At 45.0% G+C, this 17,118-nt stretch overlaps 1 protein-coding gene across 3 annotated transcripts in view; it reads right to left on the minus strand.

The window, feature by feature from the left end:
• The window catches only part of CCDC134 (coiled-coil domain containing 134), a 128,849-nt gene extending 112,033 nt beyond the window's left edge, over positions 1 to 16,816 (minus strand). Inside the window, exons 1-3 of one of the 3 annotated variants that reach the window (XM_030190039.1) lie at positions 16,732 to 16,816; positions 15,767 to 15,853; positions 12,948 to 13,068 (exon numbers count right to left, since the gene is read on the minus strand). In XM_030190039.1, coding sequence (XP_030045899.1) covers positions 12,948 to 13,050 — 103 coding nt within the window. In that variant the 5' untranslated portion in view covers positions 13,051 to 13,068; positions 15,767 to 15,853; positions 16,732 to 16,816. Of the gene's footprint in view, positions 1 to 12,947; positions 13,069 to 15,563; positions 15,644 to 15,766; positions 15,854 to 16,731 lie in introns of those variants that run through there. The other 2 variants (XM_030190038.1, XM_030190040.1) reach the window with 2 other exon arrangements.
• Positions 16,817 to 17,118: the final 302 nt, after the last annotated feature.

Raw genomic sequence — 17,118 nt, forward strand, 5'->3', positions numbered from 1 at the left:
TTCTCACAGGGAAGTCATCCCATCCATTATCAATTTTGTCGACTTCTGTCTAACTTTCCTAATTCTGCTATATCTTTGAGACGTGGTAACCAAAATTGCACACAAATTTGAGGTGCAGTCTCACTATGGAGCGAAACAAAGGCATTATAATATTCTCAGTTTTGTTCTTAATTCCTTTCCTAATAATTCCTAACATTCTATTTGCTTTCTTAGCCACCGCTACATTGAGCGGAGGGCTTCAACATATCAACAATGACACCTAGATCCTTTTCCTGGGCAGAGACTCCTAATGTGGAACCTTGCATCACATAGTTTGGATTCCTCTTTCCTACAAGCATCACTTTGCTCTTGCTCACATTAATGTCATCTGTCAGTCATTCAGATGACACAAATGAAATGATTGAGCATATCCAAGCAGGAGACATTCCTTTTGGAAAATGATTTGGCTTAAAAAAAAAAAAAGGGTTGGCCACCCAATGCAATGGAGAATCCCTTCAATCAACTACAATTCAGGGTACGGAATGATGCTTATTCTCATCTATTACACAGAAAGGAGGTTTCAGGATCTGCACTGATAGGCTTTAACATTTTTTTTATTCAGGTATGACTTGAGGGGTTCTAAAATTGGAGGGAGAAAGGACTGAGCAAATTGAATTTTATTTCTAATCCGTACTCAAGGAGCTCAAAGAACAATCAAAGGTAAGAGAGAATTCTACCTATATTTGCAAATTCAACATTATAATGCAGAGCTGTTGATAATAGGAGGACAGGACTTCATTTGAAAAACTCAACTTAAAGCAAAAAGGAAGTATGAGGTTATTGTTCAAATTATATCATATGGCGAAGCCCCCCAATGCAGTACACACTGACATATATTAAAACCTAGGAAGCAGATTTAGGGCCATCCCTACAAAATAAACCCTCATTTACAAAAAATTGTGCTAGAGGCTGCTGGCGCGGTAACGCCAACACAGCCCATTCACTTTGAATGGGTTGTGTCGACTTTGCCGCGTGGCTTTGTAGACGGGGGGGGGGGGGGGGGGTGAGTTTATTTGACAGTATAGCTAAATTAACATTGTCAGCCTACCTATTAGGGAATGGAGGCAACATTTTATACAGGACCTACATAACACCCTACTAATACCAAAGAAAGTATTCCCAGAGATTGGCTATAGGTTATTGGCAGGGGTGCACTCAGGTACGTAGCTACATACAGTTGTAAGATTGTCCCGGGGATCAGGAGTTCTGGAGAAGAGTGGGCTATGTCATTAAGGAAGTGACAGGATTACAAGTGGTAAAAACATAATGCTATTTGTGGGGGCAGATACAATTAGATTTGAACAGGAAGAAGAAAAAATGTATACTGCTTATCCTAATGGCTGCAAGATAACACATAGCTGTTAATCGGAAGTGGGCCTTGCTGCTGGGTAGATGGGCAAATTGTTAAACAACTGTGGCTATATAAAATAGCTATAAGGAAACAAAAACTTGATATGTTCAGTGCAATGTGGGGACCTTTCCAGAGGTAGTACAGCAAGAGTGGATATGGTATTGAAGGGGGGGGGGGGGCTAAATAATAAAATTAATTGGGTCAAGTGTTAAAGGAAAAATTTGAAGATTTCAACATCTATGTTGCCTGTTTGTAATCCATCTTTGCACACTTATAATTATTGCTCTGAGACAAACAATTTTTAAAAAATGGATATTATCGTGCAAACTATTGAACACTTGTGTCAAATGTCCAGTGGAATGAAATTTGTGTCCAGACTTTAATTCACATATTTTGTCTCTCTATAGAGATGAAATTCCAAATAGCCATCTAACTTAGGGGCCCTTTTACCAACCAGCGGTAGGGCAACCGCCAGGATAGTGCATAAATCAGCCCTACCGTCAGGCTCTCCAGAAGCCTAGTGGTAGTTCCATTTCCAGTACTAGAAAATAGCTTAGGGCCCTGTTTACTATATTCCTATCTGTGTCTCTAGCATTAGTGCACGCTAAAAACTATAGCGCCTGCAGCATGGCTTAGTAAACAATGCCCTTATTTTCTAGCACTGGTGGGCGGGGAGTAGGCATGCCCAGTGGTAAACTGGGCAGTGTGCGCATGGCTCAATTACCACCTGAACCCTCATCAGGGCTCTGGCAGTAAGTGGCCACACGCCAAATTTTTATGTAGCGCATTGCTGCTTCTATAGGGAAAATGCCCTTTTATCCACTGCAGTAAGAATGTGGCCTGTGTGCAGCAATCCCATACGCTGATGCCACCACATGCCACCTTTTACCGCTGCTTGGTAAAAGGGGCCTCTTAGGCTTCCGTATAGCTCAAAAACAAAAGTGGGAACATAACAGAAACAGGCTCATTCAACTCTATTCAGTATGGGAAAAAAAATACATAAAGACACATTAATCTACCAGAAATCCATGTTAACAAAGGCATTGCAAACCACAGTGATCAAACATAATTGCTTTATTTCATGCTATTCCTATATGATAGAAAAATATCACAAACTTAAAAGAGTGCCTGATATAGACAAGGCAAAGGAGAACTCATGATCCAAATCAATAAATATGATTTGCACCAAAAGACAGACAAATTACTAACCATTATATACACCCAAATGGTCAGAGCAGAGGCTGTGTGGGAATTAATAAGATGCTTGAGGAACTCCAAACACATCTTTAAAACACCTACGCAGTCAAGCAATGCTACATTTTATTGTAAAAGTGGAAGTAAACTGATACTTGGCCTTATTGCTTTGTTTTCAGATTTCACACTTACCTGATACATAAATGGTACTACATTTAAACACCTAGAGAGAAATATTCAAGTAGTATATTAACAGATTAGAAACCTATTTAAACATGCAGATTTTCAGTAGCACTGAATATTCACGTTACTACCTTAACTACACATGTGTTGTTCCTTAAAATCCAAGTGTCAATTTCCATGGATTTGTTATCTATTTAAGGTTATACCCATTATTCAAGTGTTCAGAGCTGAATACCAGTTATATACAGAGTGGTGGAATTTCACTGCACTCTGTACAAGGTGCGTAGCCAGCAGCCCATTGGGGGGGGGGGGGCTGTGGTAGACTAGGAGGGGGCCACCCATTCCTTTCTGCTCTTCCCTCACCTTCATTAAAAGTTTTACCTTTGCTGGAGGGGATGCCCAAGCCCTAACAGCCAAAGAACGCCACAGCCTAAACCTCCCCCCCCCCCCCCCGGTGTAAAGGTATCAGTGGCATTCCTCACACATGCTATGTTCACATGCATGAACTGAGCATGTGCGATGATGCTGGCACGAAAGCATGCTGCCAACTTAGTACAGGGGAGGTTTGGGCCAGGGAGCTCTTCTACTGGCAGGGCTTGGGCATCCTTGCCTGCCTTTCAGAGTACTGCAGCCTTGGGGGGGGGGGGGGGGGGGCATGGCTACACCACAGCTCTGTACAACTTTTTCCTCCATCCACAACCCATCCAAATTAAAATGTAAAAATGTTTGGCTACAGAGCAGTTTATAATGATAAAATGTTAAACTTTGGCTATGGTGACATTTTTAGCTCTAAGGATATGTGTGGTTAGCACTCACTATCAAATGTATAAGTTTGGGTGTAGAGAGGAATTTCTCTGGAGGTGGGGGAGGAGTGTTTTTTTTTTTTTTTTGCATTACCCAATAGAGCTTCTTTCTATGGAACAGGTAAAAACAGGGAAGGTGAAGCCATTGAATTACCTTATATACTGTGGGATATGTTTTAGAATGCTACTGCTGAACTGTTAACAAAAACAAACAACAGGCTTTCGTTACAAAAAAAGTCACTCTGGACCTAGAACAAATATACCATTCCAGCATTTACTTTCAAATCTCACAAAAAGGATATATCAAGGAAAACACAGTGCTGTAAATAATTTATTTTTTGGATTTTGCTCACACCTTTTTCAGTAGTAGCTCAAGGTGATTTACCATTCAGGTACACTAGGTAGTTCCCTGGGTTCACAATCTAAGGGCCCTGTTTACTAAGGTGAACTAGTGTTTTTTTTGCGCATTAATGCTAGAGACACCCATATATTTATATGGGTGTCTAGCGTCAGCGCGTACTAAAAACGCTAGCGCACCTACAGCATGGCTTAGTAAACAGGTCCCTAAGTTTGTACCTGAGGCAACGGAGGGTTAAGTGACTTGCCCAAGATCACAAGGAGCAGCAGTGGGATTTGAGCTGCCCACCTCTGAATGTCAAGGCCAGTGGTCTAACCACCACAAGGCAACTCCAGAACCCCCTAGAACATGAGGACACCCATTGGGAAAATCAAACAAACCAGATTACAAATCCTTACATAGAAACTCCATGCTAACAGAATGCCCAGCCTTGGATGGATGGACATAGCTGGATCGACACATAAATCCCTCAGCAAATAAAAAGTAAAAGGACACAAACTAAAAGTAGAAATATATAGACAATTAAACTGAAACCCCAAGAATCTAATCTTTCTTGCAGTACAACACCAGAAAAACCCAAAATTTCCCTCGCAATGTGTAAAATACAAAATGGCAGCTATTCCAATCACAAAATTAAAAATCAAACTATTTTTCTACTTTTATTGTCTAGCCATTTCATTTTGCTAATTGTGTTGGTCCCAGGTTCTAATTTCTTCTTTCATCTGTCCATGCTTTCTTTACTCTGTTTCCAGGGTTTCTAGTACTGTCCAGTGGCGTAGCCAGACAGCCAATTTTGGGTGGGCCTGAGCCTAAAGTGGGTGGGCACAAAATTATCTCTGCCCCGCCATTCCTCCACCTCAAAATATAAATACTTTAGCTAATGAGGATCCTCAAGCTCTGTTAGCTGAAGACTTTCTCCGAAGGCAGCCAGAACTCCCTTTTACCAAGCTTGGCAGGCAGGCAGCAATGTCCCTAAGCCACTAATGCCAGAACCTCATGCACGCTTAGTAATCGGTGGCTCAAGGATGCTGTCACTGACTGGAGAGTTTGGTAGAAGGGAATTCTGGCTGCCTTTGGAGGAGGTTCTCAGCTGGGGATGCTTGGGGTTCCCCACCAGTTATAAAGCAAGGGTCAGGGCCAGTGTTAGACATGCTATGGCCCAGGTCAGAAAATAAAGGAGGGCACTTTCTCTGATCCCCTCTCCTCCCTGCCTCCCCTGCCAATACTAATCACACTGACAGACCGTCACCAAATACAGACCAAGGGGATCTCAAATTAGAAATTAAAATATTTACACAAACATTGAATTGAGAATCCCAAGAAGTTAAACTTAACATATACTACAACACTGGAGAAATAACAACAGAAATGCATTTCCTTTCTATTGAACACAATGCAAAGACAATTGCTATGCACATTTCCGAAAGCTAATATATTCCATTTAAAACATTCAAAATAAAATGCTTTTTTCTACCTTTGTTGTCTGGATGTTTTATTTTTCCATTATGTTGGTTCCAATTTCCTGTCTGTCATCTACTAATTCTCCTTCAAGCGGCTGCTGTACATTTGTCTTCTCTCTGCTGTCTATTCCCTCACTACAACTACCTCTGATATAATGATCATTCCTTTTTAGTTCTGTCCTCTCATTTTTTTCTTTTCCGCCTGTCAACTCAAATTTCACCCTCTTTCTCATCCTTCTCCTCCTTTTTACTTTTCAGCTACCTATCAGATTTCTATCTTCTTCTTTCGCCCACTAGCTCTCTCATTCCCCATTTCACTCCTTCCCCAGGCTTCCATCTTTAATCTATTCTCCATTACCATATTACTACCCTCTGTAATCACTATCCTCTCGTCCATTTTCTTGCCACCCTTCTCCTCCCCTTCCTGGCCTCTCCCACATGGTTCCACCATTCCCAGCGCCTTCTCCCTCCACCTTTCTAGCCCAGCATCTATCTCTTTCTTCCATCCCCACCTTTGTAGCCTGATATATCCTGTCCGCTCTTCCCTCCTGTCCTGTTCCCCATGGTCCAGCATATCTCCTTCTCACTTCCCTCAATCCCATTGTCTGGCATCTATAAATCATTTTCATCTGCTCCTGGATCCATCTTCTTCTCTCCCCCTCTCCACCTGTGCATCTCTTCCTGCCTCTCATCCAATCCCATGTCCTACATCTCTCTATCCCCCTCCCTTGTACCCCAGAGCCAACTTCTCTCTTCCCCCACCCACCTATGCAGCATTCATGCCCTTCCTCACTTCCAATGCCCCCCCCCCCCCCGGTCCAGCACTTTTCTCCCCCTTCCCCTCCTCCAACCGGTCCAGGCACTTTTCTCCCTTCCCTGCCTCCAGTCTCCGCTCTGGCACCTCTGTACTTTTTTTTTCTCCCTGCTTCTAATGCAGTGTCTGCAACTTACAGCACTGGAACTACCCGGCAGCGATTCACACACACAGGCTCGCACGAGTCGCACCTCGCAGTAGCTCCGGAGTTCCCGCCACGTCCCGTCCTAATAGGAAGTTGCGTCAGTGAGGGCGTGACGCGTCAGAGCGAACGCCGGAGCTGGCCTGTGTGTTTGAATCACTGCTGAGTAGCGCCAATCCTGTAAGTTCGAAGCACCGTGCAAACAGGGAGGGAAAACAAAGAAGTACCAGATCTGTGGGAGTGGAGGGAAGGGATCATGGGTGGTTGGGGTGCACTATTTCTGGGTGGGCCTTGGGCTTAAGTGGGTGGGCCTGGGCCCACCCAGGCCCACCTGCGGCTACGCCCCTGGTACTGTCCATTTGCCATTTCTTCTCTCCTCCTGTCTTCACTTTCTCCCTTGCATCCATCCCTACTGATCTCCAGCTTTCTTCCATTTACTTTTCTGCTATCCTATCCAGATTTCTTCTTACCAACCCTTAATATTCCTGTTCTTTTTTAACAGAACCTAACTACAGCTTTCTTCTCCTCACCACAGCCCTCCAAAAACTCTGACCTCTCTCCAGCATCTCCCTATTCACCCTATATCCAGCATGCCTCCACTCTCCCCATCATCTTGTGATCATCCTTTTCCCCATGTCAGAATTTCCATTGTTAGAGATGGACCGAGAGGAGAGCTCAGGAGACATCTCTCTATTCCCCCCTCCCCATGTCCAGATTTCCCCATGTGTCACGTCTGTGGCTGTGACCACCCTCATTCTTACCCTGTTTCTGGGAGTCAGTGGCTGTGCTGGCTTCTGCTTGTCTCTGTGTCTGTCTCTGTCTGTTTCTCTCTGGCTCTGTGTGCTGATTGCCTTACTGGACCTCACCTGTGTGGGCTATGCCTCTTCCAAGATGGCTGCCACCTCCTCTATGCCAGTATCCAAGATGGCTCCTGCTTGTCTTTCCTGTGGGCTCACTTCCTATGTGTGTCAAGCCTCTCTTTGGGGTCAGTGTACTTCCTGCTTCTGGCCTACTGCTGGTGACTCATCAGTGAGAGCCTTCATAAGGAAGTGCTGGGTTTGCAGTCAGTGCCTTTGCATGAAGTGTTGCTCTTAGGCCAGGTCAGGTTAGTAGGTGTCTGCTGCACTACTGCTTAGCTTCTCTCTGGGTTTCAGCCCAGCTTCTTTCTGTGTTTGTTGTCTTTCCGTGGGGGGTTTCCCTGTCTCTGTTCCTGGCTTACTCTGTGTTTGGGGTGAAGCCTCTGTTCCTGGCTTACTCTGTGTTTGGGGTGAAGCCTCTGCTCCTGGCTTACTCTTTTTGGGGTGAAGCCTCTGTTCCTGGCTTACTCTGTGTTTGAGGTGAAGCCTCGGTCCGTGTTTGTTCTCTGTTTGCTCTGCTGCCAGCCCAAGACCCTTGGCCTGTTCTTCCTGGTTACTCTGTTGCCTATCTTGAACCCTGCTTGTATTTCCTGAGTGTATATCCTGAATCCTGCCTTGCCTAGTCTGTGTGCTTACCCTGCTTGTATTTCCTGAATCCTGTCTCTCTGTCTAGCTAGTGTTTATTGCCAGGGTGTGGTCCCTGTTTCCTGTTGCTTCCTAGCTAGTGGGTTTACCTGCTGGGTATTCCCTGATCCCCAGTCTGCCTTGCTGGCATGTTGCCCTAGTCTTTGTTCCTAGGTCTGCTTTCTGGTTCTTGCTAGTGGCGGTGCAGCAGCTCCCTGTCTGAGTTTAGTTCCTAGTCTAGTTTCCCTCTTGTTTCCTAGGCCCAGGGGGGGGGGGGGGGTCCTCTGGGTCTCCAGTTCCAGCCCTCTCCTTCAAGTCCTGCTGGCCACCTGCACGCTAGAGCTCAACTCTAGCGGAACGGTGGCCAAGCGCAGGTGAAGCCGATCCTGTCCTGCTGGTTCCAGTTGCCTACTTCCGATCCCAAGTTCCAGTCCTGTTCTTCCGTATGTCCGATTCCAAGGTGGTCTTGCCTGCCTCTGCCGCTCCTTGGCAGGGGCCCAAGGGCTCACGATTCCCAGTGTGGCCCCGAGGACCTGATAGCATACCAAGGGCCTCGAGAACGCAACACCATGTCACCCCTCTCCCTTTATTCCTGCCCCTCCTGGCTCCAATTCTCCACCATATCACCAGCCAGCCCAGTCCAGGATCTCCCAACAGTCCGTCCACCCCCTCTCCACAAATTCAACAACATTGATCTCCCTTCCCCACATACCAGCTGAACTGTACTGCTGCACTATGATGGCCAAATCAATCCTCCTAGGAAATGCAGCAGCACCAGTGGTCATAACACTAAAAACCTGCAGGGCCACGTCTAGCCTAAGTGCATCGAAACAAGCCTCTGCCGTGTTCTGCCCCTACCAGAACAGAAGTCTGAAACAGAGTGGGTAAGAAACAGTGGAGGCTTTGTTTTCAGTGCACTCAAGCTCGATGAGGCCCTGCATTTCTTTACTGTTATGACCACTGATGCTGCTAGAGGTCCCAGGAAGAACTGATGTGGCCACCAGTGCAGTAGTAAAGGTCAGTTAGTAAGCCAGGAAGGGAGATACAGGACAGACACTCAAATCTGGAAGTGGGGGGAATGACACTCCTATACATCCAAACTGTCTTTGGTACATCCCTCAGTTATGCAACCAAGAATGAGTGAATGGAAAGCAGCTTATGATTCCTTAGATGCTTGCTTGCAGGTTTAGATGCCTTAATCTAAAAGATACATATGTAAGTCGGCTTTGAAAGATTTAGCCCAATAAGATTTTCTTTCTGCTACACCTGTGTTGCAGAAGTACTCAACCCTTCTATACAAATACCTTACCGTTTACACCCGACAGAGCTGGTGTTAAGTGGGTGTGCCTACATTTAGTTGCACTGATGCAGGTTTACACTAGTATTCTATAATAGAATTGGAGTGCCCAGATGCTATTCTAGGCATTCCCCAAACTGCATTGGGGAGGGGCTTACATCTATGAGCCCTTTAATAGAAGGATCCTCCCGAGTGCATACAGAATTAGTTTGGCAACTCTTATCCTACAAATCAACATGCATTATGTTTCCCAAAGCAGGTTAAGAAATTTTAAAGCACGTTCATTTTACAAATTTGTTTTGAGAAAAAAAATTAACTAAACTTTCCTGCTATAAAACATTGCATCTTCTTACCATAAATCGCAAGAATCCCAGAATCTGCTTCTTGGCCATTGGCTAATTCAGTGGGTTGGTAAAAAGAAAGCAGACAAAAAAAAAAAAAGAGGAGCCAGAAGAACGGTCAAACCAAAGTGTATTAACACCACATGAATTCACACTGCCCGACGCAAGCTGTGTTTCGTCCACATCAGGGGCTCTAAATATTGGAGATAAATTATTCCACAGCGGGCTTCAGCACACAGGAGCATAAGATTCTACTACCACACTGTTACGATTGTGGCCGTGACCTCTCTCAGACTTACCTTATTTTGGTGGTCAGCTTCTGTTTCTTCTTTCTGTGTTGCTAGAGCTGGCTCTGTGTCTGTGGGCTGGCTGCTCCCAGCATGAGTCTAATTGCTTTACTATACTGCAGCTGTGTGTGTTACCTGAGCTAGCTGCCTCTGTGTGCTGGTTGCTTCCAGCTTGGCTCTAATTGCTCTGCTATACTGCAGCTGTGGGGGTTAAGCCTGAGTTAGCTCCAGCTCTGTTTCAGTATGCTGCCTGCCTGTATCTGGTAGTGGTGACATCATCAGGCAGGGCCTTGATAAGGAAGTGGTGTTCTTCCCTTCAGGGCCTTTGCAACGTTTACTTTAGGTCCAGGTTAGTGGTAGTGCAGTGTGCACTTTTGATCTGTGTTAGCTTCCCTGCTTTTCCCCTGTGGCTCCCCTGCTTTCCCTTTTGGTGCTTTAGAAGCACTACTGTGTTTTGGTGCTTTGGAAGTTCTGTTGTGTTTAGTGCTTTGGAAGCACTTCTGTGTTTAGCTTCCCTGTTTTTTTCCCTTGTGGCTCCCCTGTCTTCCCTTTTAGTGCTAGGAGCTCTGCTGGTGGTTTGGTGCTTAGGAGCCCCGTAGTTAGTTTAGGGTTGTAGAGCTGTTGTGCTTGGTGCTTAGGAGCACCTATGCTAGTTTATGTGTTTAGGTTCCCTGCTCTTTCCCTGTGGCTCCCCTGCTTTTCCTAGTGGTACTATTGGTAGCACTTCTGTTAGTATAGGGCTTAGGACCCTGATGGCGAACCTATGACACGCGTGTCAGTACTGACACGCGTAGCCATTTTCAGTGACACGCGGCCGCATGTGGCCGCATACAGAGAAGCAGCGGAGTTCCTTGCTGACACCTGGGGCGGATCGCCGATGCGCCCCCCCTCCCCCCCGGTGCAGCGCGACCTCCCCCCCCGGCGAAATCACCCGGTGCATGTTTACCCGCTGGGGGTGTGCCGTGTGCGCTCCTATTGGCTCCCTCCCTGCTGCTCCCTCTGCCCCGGCTCCTCACTTCCGGCCGGCGGAGCAGAGAGCAGCGGAATGCCGTGGGGGACGCATCTCTGAGGGCCCTGTGATCACCATTACCAGCAACCATCATCCAATCTACTGTTCTGGGGTGTCGTGGATTTGTAATTGACCACCATTACTGAGATAGGTGAGGGGGAGGCGAGGGCATGTGCTATGGGTGCCGTTTCCCGCCATTAGAAATAGCGGCAGCCATCTTAATTTACATAAGGTGGTCAGTTAGGCTAGTTAACCCTTAATTGCCTGCAGGGCTAACAGGCTATCTATAATTCTATCTTCTGTCTCTGCCCCCCTGATGGAGAACTCAAAAAATAAAAAACCAAGGTTAAGTAAAGGAAGTGGTAGTAGCAGTAGCCGACCCTTTCAAGAGACATGGACCGAGATGTATGGCATTATAGAAAAAAATGGCAAATCATTTTGCGTTCTATGTACTGAAACGGTAGTAAGCAGAACGTGGAATATAAATAGACATTTTGAAACTAATCATTCCCAGCTCTTGAAAAAAAGTGAGGATGAACGGAAGGAATACATTTCCAGGCAGCTACACTTTTATAAGAGCCAATCTAAGTCCATCCTTAAATTTGTAAAAGGTTCTACAAATTTAACATCTGCAAGTTTGAGCATTGCTCACTCCATAGCTCAGCATGGAAAAGCACTCAGTGAGGGAGAATTTATTAAAGAATCTCTCCTAAGATGTGCACCAGTTCTATTTCACGATATGCAGAATAAAGATGCAATTATTAAGAGAATATCTGAGTTACCAGGAAATTTGGAGTGCCTGGATCCGATTACCACTTTTAGCACCCTGAAAAATATAGCAATGGCTTTACTCACAATTTTTCCCTCTACATACTTTTGTGAAACCTTATTCTCAGCGTTAAATAATATCAAAACCAACAAAAGAAACAGATTGACAGATGAAGTTAGTAGCGCTTGCTTGGGCTTGAAGTGTACAAAATACCAACCTTCAATTGAAGATTTAGCCAATGAAATTCAGCAACAAAAAAGTCACTAATAGGCAGATTAGTTAAAGAATTCCCCCTCCCCCTCACTTATCTTAGTTCATGGCACCCCACACAAGTTAAATAATATCAAGACCAACAAAAGAAACCGACTGACAGATGAACAAAGAAGTCACTAAGTAGGTAAGTTAAATAATTAGTTTTTGGTTTATTAAATACAGTTTTATATTACAATTATACATTTTTGTTATTTAAACTATAAATATCGCGAAATTATGGTTTTTTTCTCGAAGTGACACACCACCCGAGTTATGCTCGGTTTTTTGGCGAATTTTGACACACCAAGCTCAAAAGGTTGCCCATCACTGGCTTAGGAAGTCCTTTTGTTGGTTTATTGTTAGGAAAATTTTTGTTGGTTTTTGTTTGGAGTTCTTCTTCTGTTGGTTAGGGCTTGGGAGCACTTATGTCAGTTTAGGTATCTCCTGCCGGCCACTCGAACCCAGAGGCTCAACCCTTGGGGGCAGTGGCTAAGTGCAGGTGAAGCTGTACGGACCAATTCAGTGTGCTCCAGTCCAGTGTCCTCCAGTCCGGGGGATTCCAGTCCGTGTGTTCCGGCTTGCTGGGCGGTGCCTGCAGTCCCTGCCGGTGCCGATGTGCTTGCCCAGCATTGGTTGGTGGGTTTTGCCTGCTGCTGTCGCTCCTCGTCAGCAGCCCAAGGGCTCACATTTGCTCCAGAGCCCGGCCTCGCGGGCTCTGAACCTGACACACACAAACAGCAATACGTAGCAGTATGGATGGCACATCCATAATTTGGTTTGATCTTTCTTCTGGCCCTTTTTTTTTTTACCATCACTTTGGAGTTTGCAGATCGATTGCCCTGTTTTTTTTAGTAATTCAGTGGGTTGTACAGTAATGCCATCTAATCTTTGGCTTCCAGTCACTGCTAAACATCTTTACAGAAACCTCAACAAGTAGTAAAAACCATGAACCTCCCCCCTCCCCAAAGAGGAAATCCTCCTCATCTTGCTCTGCATGACACATATTCCATACTCCCTGAGCTACTTCCCACCATGCCAGTGGGGCAAAAAGTTAATATTGCTAATCCAGCAATGGCAGAAAAATTCACATACTAAAACCTGGGATTTACACTTTGGGTTACCAAACCCTGAGGCTGGAGAGCTCTAATGAACAAGGGAAAAGGATACAGATTTCAAAGCCCGTGTCTCTCTTCTGTTTCTTAATGTCCGATGTGCCACCGAGGGTCAAGAAAAGCACAATGAGAGAAATGCAGACTTGAGGAGCCCCCATGACTTGAACCAGAAGCACCTGCAAGGTGAACAGATGAAGACTGAAGGGTGACTCCCTCTTTAAACGTAATCGCATACCTAATCATAGGACAAATTTTTTCTTTCACTGGTTTCCTCTTAAGTGTCATGTCTTCCTGCTATTATTATGCAAGTGTAAATGTGGAACCACCTAAAGAACAACTGGTTAGGATCTTCTGGATGGCCATCCTCCCTGCACCTACAACTGCAGCCAGCTCCTCTGATCGAGAGAGCAAGGTGCTGCTCTTTAATCACCCAGCATGCAGAACTTTTAAGAGCATTACTTGGTTTCCTCACCCCTCAGTCTGTGAGCACTTCCAGCACCCAACTGTCAAAAAGAAAGCCTACACTAGCCTAATTCGGGTCTCCCAGTATGCAGTGCAGAAAAGCAGACACCAAGCCAGCTCCTCATCCCTGATATACTCAAACTGATCAAATATTTTTTAGGAGATTGAAAACTTGGGGTCACAGCCTCAATCCATTCCAGCTATCCAAAAATTACAGCAGATGCTGTCATTTCACCACCAACTTGGAATGTTATAGCTCTCAGGAACCTGGAGCTGTCATAAGAAAAGCTATGCCAAGTCAAACTAAGGGCCACCAAGCAAAGCATCCTGTCTCCCAACTGGTCAGTCTGGGTCATAAATACTGGAGAGAACCCAAAAAGTAAATCCGCCATTATTTTTGCAGCGATCACAGATACAGGCACCAAGAAGTTTATCAAAGTGGCTGAGAACTCTACAGAGAGCCAGGAGTCAGCAGGTACATCAGAGGGACATTAATTAAAAAGGGGGGGGGGGGGAATGAGCAACAGAAGTTCAGAGAGAAGGTACGGAACCAAGAGTAGGGAAGGCAGTTATGACTGAACAATGGGCACTGGGGAAAGAGGTGAGAATGTTCTCTTCCACTGGGTCCAGAGAAGCAAAGTTTGAAAACCAATGGATTTATTTATTTGCTGCATTTGTATCCCACATTTTCCCACCTATTTGCAGGCTCAATGTGGCTTACATATATGTTACAACGACAATCCCATACAAACTCTACTTACCAAGTACTCCAGCCTCAAGCCTGTAATTTACAAACAAACACAATTTCTCTGAAGACAATGGATGCTAACAGTGCTGCTACTATACATGTAGCAGTGCTGAATATAGATATTAATTTATATGCCAGCTTTTAAATGAATACAATAGCCGCCACCACTGAATATTCCCAAAACTTACTGACTGCACAGTACTACTCTGGATAGGACGAATCTTCCCAATCAGAAGGGGTTGTTGTTGTTTTAGCGCTTATGTCTTCCTGTATGCTTCTCTGAGACATCCCTCTCTAGTTCTTGATTTTTCTTGAAGTTTTATATAATCCAATCATAAAATTGTATCAGAAGAACAGAGGCATGAGGAAGAAGGCCCTTCCTGGCTCCCTGGAGCTGACCTTAAAACGTCAGGATTTTATCTTCAGATAGAAGGTATGTACTCAAGAAGATATAATGCTGAGGAAATAAAGTTTGTGACCCCCCCCCCCCCCCCCCCCCCACCATCCCAGACGTTAGCACATTTTATACTGGAAACATGATTAGATCCTAATCCATATCCTACTAAGGGAGAAAGATAATCCCATTGAATAGGTAACTAAAAAGCGGATGTATATATTTGATTACATAATCAACAATAAGCATCCTTGTCTGAAAAAAATATGCGAAACCAGTTATTTAATAACTGGTGGAACCTCTTAGCAACAATAACTTCAACTAAACATTTCCTGTAACTGTAGATCAGTCTCTCATATTACCCTTGAGGATTTGTGGCCCATTCTTCCATACAGACCTGCTTCAGGTATGTGACATTTGAAGGCATCACTGAATCAAAGGAGGGGGGGGGGGGGGAGGGTAGGAGGAATGGGTCAAACAATTTTTCGCAGCACTGTTCTGCAATTTCTTACACGTACAATTTCACATCTTTTCTAGACCTGTCCTGTGAATCACTACTAGTTTCTTCAAACATTTCTGTCACTTTAGATTGGAAGGAAAAGTTTTGAAGTCACATTACTATGTACAGGCCTTTTCTATTTTCTGAGCATTATTTAGGTAGCTCTCTGATTTAGGCTCTTTGTATTGTGGGTGAAAAGTGTTTTTTTAGATTTGTGTGTTTTGATATGGCCTCTTGCATGCTCTACTATGAATAACACAGACTGTAGAAACTTATGCATACTATGGTGATCCCAGGGCTGCTCCTGCTGCTACCTTGAGCCCTCAAAGATTTGCCACTGCAACAGTGGGCTACATGTAAGGCCATTACCACTCTTCCAGGAGTAGAAGTGCAGCACCATGGTGGTGACAGACAATGTTGCTTTTGCTGGAGAGTAGCCCCGCCATTCTGGCCATTGTTGTTGCTTAGGTTGTGGTGCTGTTGCTGTTCTGGAAACAGAGACCTACTACTACAGCTGTAGGTACTGCTATTCAAAAACACAATACTAAACACCAATAGGTGGGCTTACCACAATTACAGGTACCCCGACACTGGCTCCAACTGATATGGATTCTTTGGAGGCATGTGACACCACAGGAGCAGCAATAGAACTGTTACAGGTTATATTTATTAATTTATGTTCTGCTTGTGTAACCAAATGGATTAAAAAATGATATCATAAAGTCAACTTACACAAACATCAATTAAAACCAACATGCAAAAACAACTAACCAGAAAGTACACGTTTGTGTAGGCTGTGTTGCTGAAGAAGTCAGGTCATGGCTCAATGAGACTCTGGGCCAACTCTTGCATGAGTGGCTATAGGAGAAAAGGAAATATGGTTGTCTGTTACAGCTGTGGTTTCTAGTCATATTGGGGGGGGGGGGGTGAGCACAATTTGGACTGTTTCCTCGATCATCCACTCCACCTCACTAAAAATGGAGCAAAACGGAGCCAACATCCGGTAAACACACATGCTATAAAGGACAAAGATATGTGCCTACCACACAGAAGGAAGACCCTTGGCAGAACTTCTCAAACTGTGGGTCACAAAACTTGTGTCTGGGGTCACAACCTTGGTGAATACCCAATAGGTGCATCATTACTATGCACCTCTAACAGGGGTGGGGGGTCACACAATTTTATTTGTCCATGATCATAGCATAGGTTCAGAGCCACAAAAAGATTGACAAGTGCTTTTTATTACAAAAATGACCAACATTTACACTCCTAGAAACCTGCGAAACCGGTGCAGAGAATCCTTTGCTCTGTGTAGCAATACTATGCGCCCCGTCAACAATCCGTTTGCAAAACTACTCCCTAGCACAGAACCTTTCGCTAACCAGTCAAGCACAAGAGGTAGATTGTTGGTCCTTACCAACAAAATTCTTGTGCAAATAAAACTAAAACAAAGAAAAAAAAATCAATCCCAACACAATCCGCAAATCAATTAAACTTCGGCACATTTTTTTAACACCACCAGCCTTATGCATACTGCAAAGTCTCACTCATACTATGCAACGTACGTTGCCCAACGTAGACGAATACTATCTTTAGTTACATCACACATTGTGTACGAAGACTGCACAGCTCCCTCAGTTCAGCACGCGACTGCACAAACCCCACAATCTAGCATCTGTGGCGATCTCCCCATCCGTGGTCTAACATCTCTCCCTCTAGCCTTCTCCCCCCCCTACCTTCACAGTTGCCTTTGAAATCACCGGCTGTGACTGTTCACCTGCTACCGGCCCTGGTCGCAGCGTCCCTTCTTATACATCCCGCCCCCTCTGTGACTTGTTACCAACCTCCTTGCTTGTTACTTTCCTCTGACCACGCCCTGCCCCTTCTGGCGCAACTTCCTCCTACGACAGGGGGCGGGATATCAAGGAGGTTGCGGCGGGGATGAATGTATGTGTGGCGCTGTCTGTGCGTGTGTGTACAAAGGGATACTGGTACTCTGTGTGTGTCGGGGGGGGGGGTCTACTGTCTGTGAGTGTGTGTACAGAGGGCTACTGTGTGTGTCTTGTACGGGGGGGGGAACTGTGTGTGTATCAAGGAGATGTGATTGAGAACAGAGTACGGCA

This window comes from Microcaecilia unicolor, chromosome 1 (assembly GCF_901765095.1).
Source record: "Microcaecilia unicolor chromosome 1, aMicUni1.1, whole genome shotgun sequence".
Taxonomy (NCBI): Eukaryota; Metazoa; Chordata; class Amphibia; order Gymnophiona; family Siphonopidae; genus Microcaecilia; species Microcaecilia unicolor.